We start from the raw sequence: 12,085 nt of genomic DNA, 5'->3' as shown, positions 1-12,085 counted from the left end.
CTATTTTTTGAATAACCAGTTAAAAATATTATTAATTTTGTTTTGAAAAATATATAATATTTAAAATGTCTTGAACAAATCAAAACCAGATTCGTTAAAAACCGTAAAACCCATAAAATGTCACGTGGCGTTAAACCATATACCCTTCAAACTTGAAGTTATGTATCCAACAACAATCAAAATTAATTTCAAAGTATTCCAAACTTGAAATGCACTCACCATCTTCCGAAGCGATAAAAGATCACATTCATGTCCACCAACCAACCTTCTTAAAAAAAAAAATCAGAAAAAATAAAAAAAATATACTTTAATTTTATTGACAGGGTAAAAATAAGACATGTAACTTTAAAACAAGTGATTTTTATCCCCGAGTCCCTTTCTAATTCTCTTCAAGAATTATTTTGGATCCAATTCATTGAAATCAATAGAAAAGACAAATTTCTTATGATACATCATATCCGACTCGTTTATTGGTAGAGTGAATAAATCTGTCATTTCTTGAAATTTCATCAACCTTGACTCTTAAATTTACATCCAGCTTTCTACTTAAGAAGCATAAAAAATACTTGACAAAATAGAACAAGTTTTGTTGTCTCATGTTTAATGCAACAATTGTATAGAGATTAAGCATGACTAAATATAACAAAACCCCTTTTTTCCTCCAACAAAATTAGGTGGAACAAGAACATGGAAGATAACACAAATTTAGTAAATTACTAGAAAATTTTCAAATTAAAGCTTTTCTTTTACATACTTGACCTCATTGATTCAGTCCAAGTCAGTCACGTTCAGTTATGTTCGACCCTCATACCAAACGCATTCTTATCGAACGGAATGATGATGGGATCGATTGGTCCGACCCTTTCGAGTCTCTACCATGGTTGACTCGTGCGAATCGCACACTTGTGTTTTAAATTTACACCCGAACTTCCTCGTGAGGGAGCCTCTCCAACCAGGTGGCTCCACGTGGTCAATCTTCTCAATCGCTTTCCTCATGGTCGTGCACTCACGCTCCAACTCGTGTACCCGCGTCCTCATGCTATCCATGCCTAGTCGCAGCACCTGATTCTCCCTCACGGCCGCCCTCCACGTCCCATCCTCACCTTCTTCAACTACCGTTTCGTCGTCTTCCACTACTTCCTGTCGTCTTGCCGGTGACCTCTCAGAGTCCGACGGTCCCATGTCTGCTGCCATCAGTGTACCGGCGATTGCGTGCCGGAGCTGAAGCTGCTCAAAGAACAACACCTGCACCACCGCTCGCAGTGGAAGACGTTCGTTCTGAGCGGCGTGAGTGCACGCTTCTAATGTCAGTTTCCGGCAGTCCAATACTCCAGAAACTTTCTCCCGGTCGGATTCCGGTATCCATTGATGAGCCTGCAGTAGTTGCGTTAAGAAACATTTAAATTACCGAGGAACAAATTCCGGCCAAACTTTTGAATCCGAAGAAGTTGTGATACCTTGATATAGACGTCGACTGATCTATATAAACCGTCGTCATAAACCCTAGCTTGTTCCGGCAAAGCAGCTGCAAGTTCGCAGAATTTCTCCGGCTTGAGATTAGCGTCTAATGCGATTTCCGACAGGTAACCGTCGATTAATTTTCCGACGAGCATTAATGCCGCTGTTCTGTCTTCCACGCTATCGAGAAAATGCGATAGTATTCTTTGGACGCAATCGACGTCGTACAATGTCTCGGTGAGATAAGAGTAGCTCGGCATAAGGAGATCATCCAGTGTGGCTAGTTCAAATTGAGATCCGATCTTCTTCTCTAAAGCCGATTTAGTGTCGTCAGATGCGTTCAGAATGTTTGCTGTTCTTAACATTCCAAAAAAGAGCTTCACGGACGTTGAAGATCTTGTGCAGTTTTGTTCGGGAAGAATCGTAACCATTGCTTCCAATAGCTCCTTCTGTTCAATCTCTGAAGGTATAGAGGAAGACAAGGGTTTCCTGCAGGTGCGATTGATCCCTGGGATGTGTCTTTTGGCATAGCAAAGAAGACAATTTTCGATTATTTCATTACTCAGATGCTGACCTTTCATAGCCATAATCAAACGCTTGAACAGCGTAGGAGTAACGAATGTTAATTCATCAAGCCACCAATCGCCTCCGGCAGTGGCTCTCGTGGCATCTCCAATCCTTCTCGCACCGCCGCCTTGAGAATTTACAGCTCCGGTACTACTCGGCATTGCTTCATTTACCGGCCAACCGAACAGAGACGGATCCATTGCGGAAACCTTGGCAGCAATAGAATCGATGCATCTTTCAACAATGCCAAGTGATTCCGCTAAAGGAATCAAATGTTCGCATGATTTTAGTGTTTCAATTGAATCTCTTAAACTTCTAAACACCGTTTGGGAGAGAAACCTCTCGGTTTTGGAAATCAGATTACCTTCGCAGTACTCTTCAGTCATCTCTAAAACTTCTCCGGCGCAACGAAGCGGAGCTACATTGGACGGCGTTAACTCGATTTTCACGGCGTAAGAGAACTTGGCAGCCATCTCAAACGTCTCCGGACCTCCCGGAAAACCCGGAAACGTGACGTGGCAGTACTGTTCCTGCTTCTCGTCCTCTGCCTTCTCCGCTTTATCCTCCTGGATCTCTTCGTTCTCTTGTTCAGAATTTCTTTCGACACCAACACTATCAGGAGTAACATTTGCTTCCTGTTCTGTTATCAGCTCGTGAAGCTTTCTACATTTAGCCATCAATGGAAACTGAAAACATTTCATCAAACAGTTGGTTTACATGTTAATCGGTGGTTGGCAATCATGTAAATGTTACTCGTCTTCACCTAAAGCTCAAAAATAACAAATCAAAGGACATCAATGGCGGAAGCATTTCGAGCTAACCTTATGGAGATGGAAGGTCATGTCGTCAACATCCACCACGACGTCGCTAGGTAAACCGGTGGTACAAAACCTGCAACGAGAAATAAATCATGTCAATAATTCTTTACCAGAAGTATTCCGCACGAGAAACAAAGTAACTCTCCAGGTTTTCACTTACCATGCTTGGCCTTTTGAGTTTGTTGCGATCCCGGCGGTCATAGTTACCGGAGAAACTCGCCTGAGAGAGGGAAGATCACACCAGATCCATTACGATTGTGTTTCTGCAGAAATCAAAGCGGAAGTGAAAAGAGACAAATGGAGTTTAAACAAGAATATATAAAATTAACTTATTTTTTTATTCGATTTGTTTTAAAAAAATATAATATGTTTTATTTAGTTTTTAATTCCCATTTTATTTATAATAAAATTTTATTTAATTTTTTAAATAATCAAATAATACTTTTACTTTTGATCACAAGACAAAAACTTTCTACATCTCATAATTGGGGTTAAATTGAAAATTAAAACATATATTTAAGAGTAAACATTTATTTTGAGACAAATTAAAATGGTAACATGGACACTTAAAATGAAATAATTAGACATTTATTTTGAAATAAACCAAAATGGTAACGGAGGGAGTACATTTTTAGCATCTAATAAACATTTAACCAATATGATACTTCTCTTTTGTTTAATATGTCATAACGTTGTCGATGATCTTTTGAAAAGGGGGATAATGTCTCAGTTGCCACTAGATCGTTATCGCTAATCATCACCACTGGAAACCCACCATCGTTATACCATTAACACTGTCGTTGAAGAACTAACAGTATCCTCTGATGTCATGAACGTTGCAACCAGCAAATGGCAAACCCATTATTTTGTTGTTCATTGTAAGTCGAGAGATGTCATTGTCGTTGTTGCTGACACAACCCAAGCATGACAGCTAACCCTAAAGAGATACTAAAACCCCTTAAAGTGAAATTCTAATTTCAGAATGTCTTTAACTTATTAATGTCGAAACCCGACCACCAAAACTAAAAATCTAAAAAAAAAAAGTGATATCACAAGCCTAGTGGATGATACATGCACTGAGAATGTCGATGCCAATGGAGGAAATGGTCCATTTTAGGAACACGACGATGACAAAAAAATTAACATAAAAATGCAGTATTTTTAACTGTATTTATGCGTTAATTTAGTAAATTTTATTGTGCAATAAGTTAATGTATGAAACTCATTAATTCATTATGTTATGAAGCGTTACATGTAGACCAATATAAGATAGATTAGCTTATGTATAATAAATAGTTAGGTCTAACTTCTAACATTCTACATGATTTAATTAGTCTGACTATGTTAACAACAGTCTACTAAACCATGAAATCGACAATGGTCATTTGGCAACATGTTTTTAATATCTTGTATGACCACACGTTATCAAGAGCACGCTTCCAACTTATCGCAGTGTACAAGCTAAGGCAAGTTAGAGATGTCTGTTTAAGATATTTCATCAGATACACAAATGTTTAATATCCCAACTTCCATACGAGAAGGCCTTTCTAGCCAAAATCTTTAACATACACACCTAAATTGGCTTTAATGACCATCTTTCACACCCAAATTAGTCTTCTAACAATTTCTCTCTCAAGTTTACCTAAATGTCACTATTTTCGCAATATTCAGATCTACAATATGAGTTAGGTCCGTAATATTAGCTAAAAGACAGAAAAATCAAATTCAACCAGTTTAGCGTTGTAATTGCGGACTAGACTGTTGTAATTATAGATCTGTGTTGAATAAATAAATAAAAATGGATTTAAATTTAGATGGAATCATAAGAAGTTCCCTTTGTAGAAAAGAACCAGAAAAGGGAACATTGGAAAGTTTGTTTTTGAAAAACACAAAATTAATGAGAGTTTTGAAAAATTTGGGGCCAGTTTTGTGTTTTTGAATTTTGATTTTTTGGACATAGTTGTCAGGTCTTAACTTTGAGAACAAAAACATTGAATGTGGTGGGGTTCTCAAAAATCTACCTCTCATTCCCCATATTTATTGTCTCTGTTTTTTTTTTACATTTTAAATTATTATAAAAACATATTTAGATTTTTTAAGATGGAAGAAAATAAGAAAATTAATTTAAATAGTTAATTTTTTTTACATTTTAAACTATTTGTGTAAACTCTGATTAAAATGATAATTTAATTAGAAAAATAGATAAAATGTGAATTTGGTTGGAGAGATCGATTATTTTGGTTGATTCCTGAGAAAATGAAGTTCTTGGGGATTTTTTGCTTAAATAGATTCTTCAAAATAGAGAGAGTATGAAAATCTCCAAATTTGAAGAACTCTTCGAAAATGATTACCATGAGAGAGAAAAAACTTAAAATGTGAGATTTAAACATTTATGACATCTCACACATTAATTTATAAAAACCTACACAAACAGGAAAAAAAATCTTCGTTTCCCCGTTGGGGATCCCCGTATCCTGTTGGGGATCCCCGTATCTTGTTGGGAACGGGGATGAGGATGAGGATGTGATCAAATTCCCAGCAAGGATGGGGACAGAGACAAAGACGGGATCAGGTACGGGGATGAGGATTGTGGTCCTCGCCCCATTAACATGCCTATTGTAATCTCATTGTATTGTGCATGGTGCCCTTCAATTTTTATAGCCTTCTCCATTTTTTTATATTTATTCAAGTCTTTGGTCTTGTACATAAGAAAAACTCATGTCTTACAAAATAATACGTCTTAGCAAGCCACACGTTAGAGTGGCGCCATAAGAGTTAACTTGGCAGTGAAACAAGGCCCAGACGCCATAATAATTTATTTCGAACCATAGTTATTATTTGAACATTTTTTTTATTAACCTGGATATCCAACCCGCTATGCAAGCTGACTAATCTCGGACGCCATAATAATTTATTTCGAACCATAGTTATTATTTGAACATTTTCTTATTTATGTTCGACTTATTTGGTTAAGCCAAGAGAGTGGGTTAATGAAGAAATTAAGGATTGGATTAGGAAGACAAAAGCATAAAACCAGGACAAAATAAAGCCAAAAAAGGCTCAAATTTGACACAAAAGTTGGGATTAAAATGCATATAAAGATTAAAGGGCACCCTGCACAATACAATATTTTATAAACTATAAAAAAAAGGGTCCCAAAACACAACATTATTCAATGGTCACCTTTTTGATTAATTATTCAGCACTAATTGAATAATTAAATCAAAAAAATAAAACTCATACACCCATTAATTATTCTTCAATTATTACAAGTACATAACCTTCCAACATACCACCTGCTGCAGGCCATCCATCCAGATTCCATAAACCATTATCTCATCCTGCAATTAAGAAACTCAAATTTTAAGGAAAGGTTGATTACTGACATCTCCGATCAGTATATACGACACCTGTCCTTTAGGAACCGGGGTTTATCATTATACGGGAAATTTTTTTCACTTTTTAGCCACCTCCAAACTTTCACACGATATAGCCAAGAAATTCAAGTCAACGTTGCAAGACACTTTTTTCTTGCGATTTCCGGGTTATCTACGCACCCAGATGAAAAGTATGCCCATTGTATAATAAATCAAGACTATACAACTTGCGGCATTACAAGGACATGTATCGACGCATAAAAAGCAAGTCAAAGTCGTAGCTTGATTTGCAGTTTTCATGGCTATTCTGCGGCACTGGGAAAAAAGTGTCTTGCAGCGTTGATTTGCAATATTCTTGGCTATTTTGTAAGAAAAAATTTATTGAGGTGGCCATTTAAGATGATAACCTAGGAACCACAAGTGATGAGACATTTGACAGCCGACTTAGCACCTGGGGTTCAAGCCCATCTCTCACATGATTCAAACTTGAACCTAATTGTTTCTTTGAACGAAGTCGCTCCGCCCAACTGAGCTACGCGATCGAAGGGTATCAAGAAACTAAAATTGCTTATCAAGATTTTGGAAAAAGGAATGGACATAGCATACTACTCCAACCAAGAAACTCAATTTGTTATCAATAATCTAGAAAAACGGATATATCGTAGTAGTAGCAGCAGCAGCACCAGAGGAATGGCATTACCGGTGGTGGCAGCAGCCGCGGTGGTGGTGGTGGTTGTGGTGGTTGAAGCAGATGGCTTATCGGAGGACGGTATAACAACCCCGGGCCATGAACGACACATACAATGCTTCCCCTTGCCTATGCTCGCGTATAGAGCAGCGGCATGCTGCCCACAACCACCCCATCCGTAGTTTCCGCATTTCTTACACTCCACCCTGTAACACATTTTTGCTGTTCAGCTGCTAGTTTTACGTTTTGGGGTCTGAATTCTGGTATATATGTGTATATATAGCATTAAGACATTGATAGCATCGACCTAAGGCAAAAGATTGAAAGTAACGATTATCACATCCATTAATTATTATATACAAATACAATCAGCTATCTGTTTGGTTTGGACTATATGTTTGGAAGTGTTATCGTCAAAATGATGGTTATAGGAATGAGAAAGGGAAAAGGACATATAGATTGCTAGGAAACCAATGATGTTACATAAGACTGAACGAACAAGAGAAGCCGGATATGAAAACGAGAACGGCACTAATAGTAATAGTAATAACCTTGTCGATCTTTTGGAGGCATGAAACGGGATTTATAACGTCGTTCTAGTTTTTACTAGAGTACGGTACAACCGAGTAAAGAACCTACACTACAACAAAGATGCTTTTATGGACCAAATGGGCCTTTGGCTTAACGGTATCGTAGTCTTTGGTCTAGAGGAGGTCAGAGGTTCAAATCTCACTAAAGGTGAGGAAGGTGTGTGAATTTATTTGTTGCATTTGTCGTATATAAATATTATATACTTAAAAAAAATGTTTTTATGGGATGACAAAAATGTCTTAAGGTTTATAGGACAAAACGATAAAAGGCGTTCTATCTAAAAGTGTATAAGTTTATAGGACGTTTAACAAGCTACAATTTGGAAACGACGTTCTATAGAAAGATGTGTTTATAAGTCAATTCTCAAATGTGTCCTATAAAATAGCTAATACGACATTTTATAAAATGTCCAAAAAAGTTGTTAATACACTCAAAACGACACAATAGCTTTGAATTCTACTTAAAACTATGGTGAAAGTTATTGGTAGTCCAGAACTTTGAGCTTATAAAGAGCTCATGAGTCTACTTTTCTATCCATGTGAGAGATTAAAAAGGTAAGAAAAATCAAATATCGTGTTACAAATACTGCGTGCATTAGACCATTGGGTGCCATAAGTTTAACGTGACGCGAGACACAAGCCTTGAGCAACGGTGTGCCATGACAGCTGTTGCAGCGAGCCTTTTAGAACAGTTATCGTAACAGTGTATCATGATCCATGACTATATACCAACTTAACTACAATTAGTCAATTAACCAGTAGCTTCGGCATGGTCTTCTTCCTTATTGACCTTCAATCAGTGATTCAGTTCCACCCTCTAATCATTAACACCTCGGCGAACTCCTGATAAATTCCACCATCGAACGTAAGACCGACCAAGGAGTTTCGATGACATTGTCGCTGAAATTATGTGCCACAGTGAACTCTTGATTCCATAATTGCTTGACCAGAAGCTGGAGTTTCATCAACACTTGATGCCTAACTTTGTGCACTCGGAGATCATCCGCCACTAACAAAGATAAAATTAATGGGGGTAGGACAGTAAGGGGCCGTTTACCAAACGCATACCCGGGTAAGCGCTTATCAAGTCATATTACCTCATCGGATTAATATGGTAAGGACCAAGAATCTTACCCGGTAAGAGCGAGACAATAACCAAGAGTCTTACCTGGTAAGTGAGGACGACAACTCTTACCACGATAAACGCTTACCAAGTCACATTACCCCACCGGATTAATATGGTAAGGACCAAGAATCTTACCCGGTAAGAGCGAGACAATGACCAAGAGTCTTACCTGGTAAGTGAGGGCGACGACTCTTACCTGGTAAGTGAGGGCGACGACTCTTACCACGGTAAGTGTTTACCGGGTAAATTGTTACATGCGATGTCGTTTTAGTGGACTAAAATCTTACCCCGTAAGTATATAGTAGTGTTAAATTTTACTGATAAACACTTAACGGGTAAGTATTTGGTAAACGGCCTCTAAGTGCGTTAAAAAAATTATGTCCCACCAAAATATGCTCAAGAAAAATCAGGAAAATGAAACAAAATTAAGAATTATTAAACTATCAATATCAAAATAAAACTGAAAAACATTCACTCACCTGCCTTAAGGTATGTTTGTTAACAGGTTAATAAGTTTAATAAGACTTACAACTTATTCAAGCAGATATACATGTAGGTTTAAAATAACATGAAATTTCAAGTTTTGTCAAGTTGAAGGGCTGGAAATCAACAACTAACCAAACATAAAGGTGCTGAAGTGAACTTTTTAGAAAAGAAAGAATAGGTAATTTTCTAGCATCAAACCAACAACATCGTGCCACGTCATCACCTTTTATTAGAAAGGGTGATATGGTAATTAACCATTTGGCTCATCTGATAACTATATTTGGCCACAGAATAAGCGATCAGTAGGGATCAGCTTCGTGGCAGAGAACACTCTTCAGCCATGGCTTGCAGAAGCTCCAATCTACTTCTAAACCCTTTCTCTCGCCGGAGCTCGCGGCCTGTAACCACCGTCTCTGCCTATAAGGTACAATGTCCTAAAGCCGCGCCTCCGACGATCCAATTTGACGGTCAGAGCCGGAGACAGCTGTTGTTTCTCATGACAGCAACAACGGCGGTGAAAGCATTGGAGATGCCTTCTATGGCGGAGGACATAGGATTGTTTGGATTAAGGAAGAAGCTGAAGAAGGCAGAGGAGGAAGCGGAGGAGATCGTGAAGGAAGGGATCGAATCGGCCGAGAAAGGATTGGAAGCGGCGGAGAGAGGGATTGAGACGGCGGAGAAGGATATTGCGACGGATGTTAGTTTTGGAATTGGAGGTGGTTTGACGCAAGCTGGAGTGGTGGTAGGTGCGGAGGTGGTTGGGGTTTTGATTGCTACGTCGGTCGTTAACGGAATATTAGGACCTGAAGGTTAAGAAGATTCTGATCACAGGTAAATAATCAAATCGTTGATTTCTGATTGTTGTTCTTCAATTTCTGATTGACGTAATCAGATCTTCAAATTGCAATATACATCAATCGATCTTATTCGCATCTTGAACTTTTGGTTGATGCTAATCAGTACACCAAATAGCATTTGTTTTCCTTTTTCTTCGAATTCCGAACTTGAGTAAATCCATTATTACGTTAACTTGTCGTCTCTTGAGCACAATTCCGAGGATTTGATATTAGTTATAGTTAACCTTTGAATTTGAGATCGGTACTACATAAGGGTTGGGCTTCGTTTTTCGACTGAAGACTCAAAACACTCCTTAGGTACAAAAACGGAAGTTCATAGTGATTTTGCTTTGAAGCTTCGATGTTTTCTTTGACATTTACGGTATGGATAGATCCATATTTTTTTTAAAAAAGTGTCATTTGACTATAACAAACAAATACAGGGTTTTATTTTATGGAATCATCATTGGTTTGTTGGTTAGTTCATTGTTTTTCATATATAAGGTCCTGTTTTTAAGTGTTCTATTACAATTTTTTTAGAAACATAACAAATCTGAAATTAAAAGTTAAAAAATAAGAAATTATAATACCGGATTCAACTCGGGTCTGGGACGAAAGAAAAACTTTATAAACTAACTCTACCAAGGGAAACTTGTGTCATCATTGTAATTTCAAAACATATACGATGACACACAACAAATTAATACGGTGACACTTTTCACGATGTTAGAATTTATTTTGATTAACCTATTCAACCCATTATGCGAGCAAATTAATCTCAAGACGATTACCTGTTTTGCGAGTGGCTACAATGAGATTTTTATTCCTCTTTGGATTTGAACCTGAGACCTCCCGACACTTTTGACCTTTGGAGTCCAAGCTCAAACCCATCAGACATCACCCTTGTGGTTAATGTTAGAAATTTTTTACACTACGACGGATGAACAATACGGTGCCACGGGCCACCGCATGCTCTACATTGGCTCCGACCATGCTTTAGAGTGCCTTGATGTCAAACTTTAATGTTTTTTATGTCTTATGAAAATAAGCTAGTCTTATATGATTCCAAATCTAATGCATATAACAATATGCAAAAATCATATCAAATACTTTCCACATAACTGTTTTTTAGCATGTTAAATATATGATTTTGAATAAGATTCCAAAAGTTTGGGCCCAATTTTACATTGTTTACGTCTTTCATCAACGAATGTAAAACTAATAAATTATAACCCACCTCAGTATCTCTCTAATTTTCATCAGAAGACAAAAGTAATACATCTTATTATCGTCTCTCTAATTTGTATATAAGTTTCTTTATTATCCCATTTTGTAGTGTTACTAAAAGTTTTAGGTGTAATATGGCCTCCAGAAAAACTGAAATACCCCTGATCTTGTCCAAACCCAAATCTTATTCCCTAACACTGGGATTATGGTTATTTGGCATGGTTTTGTGCATCCTTTTGTTGTACTTTTGAAGGATTTGACTATTTTATAAGCGTCTTCACAACATTTTTGTAATTCAACCCCTTGATTTTTTTATTTTTTTTATTTAACCTGAATATCCAATCCGCTATGCGAACTGACTAATCTCATGACGACCACTTGCTTTACACATCGCCCGCAGTCCCCGCATTTGAACCTCTGTGGCCACAAGAGGATTTTTATTTCTCATTAGATTTGAACCTGAGACCTCCTAGTACTTTTGATATTTGGAGCCAAGCTTTAACCAATCAGACACTACCCTTGTCCTCCAACTCGAAAAATTTCTCGTCATGACTTGCATTCTCGTGTTCTAAAATTTCTATTTGATATAATAGGTTAAAAGTTCAAACCGAACAACATACAAACAGTAAAAAAAAAATTCCACTTTTTTGTATTGGTTTTGATCCATTCCAACAAAAAAACACATTATGCCAATTAAATCATTGGGTATAATCAAGTGATAAACCAAAGGAATCTAATAAATATATGGGGTATAAAGAGGGTAAGATCAATGAACATTTCCTCTATTTTTCAAAAAATAGTTTATAAATTTTTTTATCATATTTTCGAATTATAGTAATTCATAAATATTAATTATTATTTGTTACTATTAATTATAAATAAATATTAATTACTAATAAATAAAAATAAAAA

General features: G+C 37.0%; 2 protein-coding genes across 2 annotated transcripts; one reads left to right on the top strand and one right to left on the bottom strand.

Moving 5' to 3' along the window:
- Positions 1 to 660: 660 nt before the first annotated feature.
- Positions 661 to 3,044, bottom strand: LOC112512660 (BTB/POZ domain-containing protein At5g66560-like). Its single transcript, XM_025118735.1, has 4 exons — positions 3,004 to 3,044; positions 2,847 to 2,916; positions 1,458 to 2,711; positions 661 to 1,374 (listed from the first exon to the last, which is right to left on the bottom strand). Exons 1-4 carry the CDS (start codon positions 3,042 to 3,044, stop codon positions 823 to 825), a joined length of 1,917 nt encoding a protein of 638 aa, XP_024974503.1. The 3' UTR covers positions 661 to 822.
- A 6,359-nt stretch (positions 3,045 to 9,403) lies between these two features.
- On the top strand, positions 9,404 to 10,135 carry LOC112513757. The gene has a single exon (XM_025120115.1). It carries the CDS (start codon positions 9,451 to 9,453, stop codon positions 9,922 to 9,924), a length of 474 nt encoding a protein of 157 aa, XP_024975883.1. The 5' UTR covers positions 9,404 to 9,450; the 3' UTR covers positions 9,925 to 10,135.
- The last annotated feature ends 1,950 nt before the right edge of the window (positions 10,136 to 12,085 follow it).

The sequence above is a fragment of the Cynara cardunculus genome (assembly GCF_001531365.2).
Source record: "Cynara cardunculus var. scolymus isolate 2C chromosome LG 5, CcrdV1, whole genome shotgun sequence".
NCBI lineage: Eukaryota > Viridiplantae > Streptophyta > Magnoliopsida > Asterales > Asteraceae > Cynara > Cynara cardunculus.
Note: the sequence above shows the minus strand (reverse complement) of the source record. Positions and strands in the feature narration are given on the sequence as shown.

Bases quoted from the DNA above. Each gene is read 5' to 3' on its own strand.
- LOC112513757 (XM_025120115.1), top strand. From the start codon at position 9,451: ATGGCTTGCAGAAGCTCCAATCTACTTCTAAACCCTTTCTCTCGCCGG.
- LOC112512660 (XM_025118735.1), bottom strand. From the start codon at position 3,044: ATGACCGCCGGGATCGCAACAAACTCAAAAGGCCAAGCATG. The intron at 2,917-3,003 runs GTAAGTGAAAAC...TTCTCGTTGCAG, and splicing joins AACTCAAAAGGCCAAGCATG to GTTTTGTACCACCGGTTTAC. The intron at 2,712-2,846 runs GTTAGCTCGAAA...AAATGTTTTCAG, and splicing joins TGACCTTCCATCTCCATAAG to TTTCCATTGATGGCTAAATG.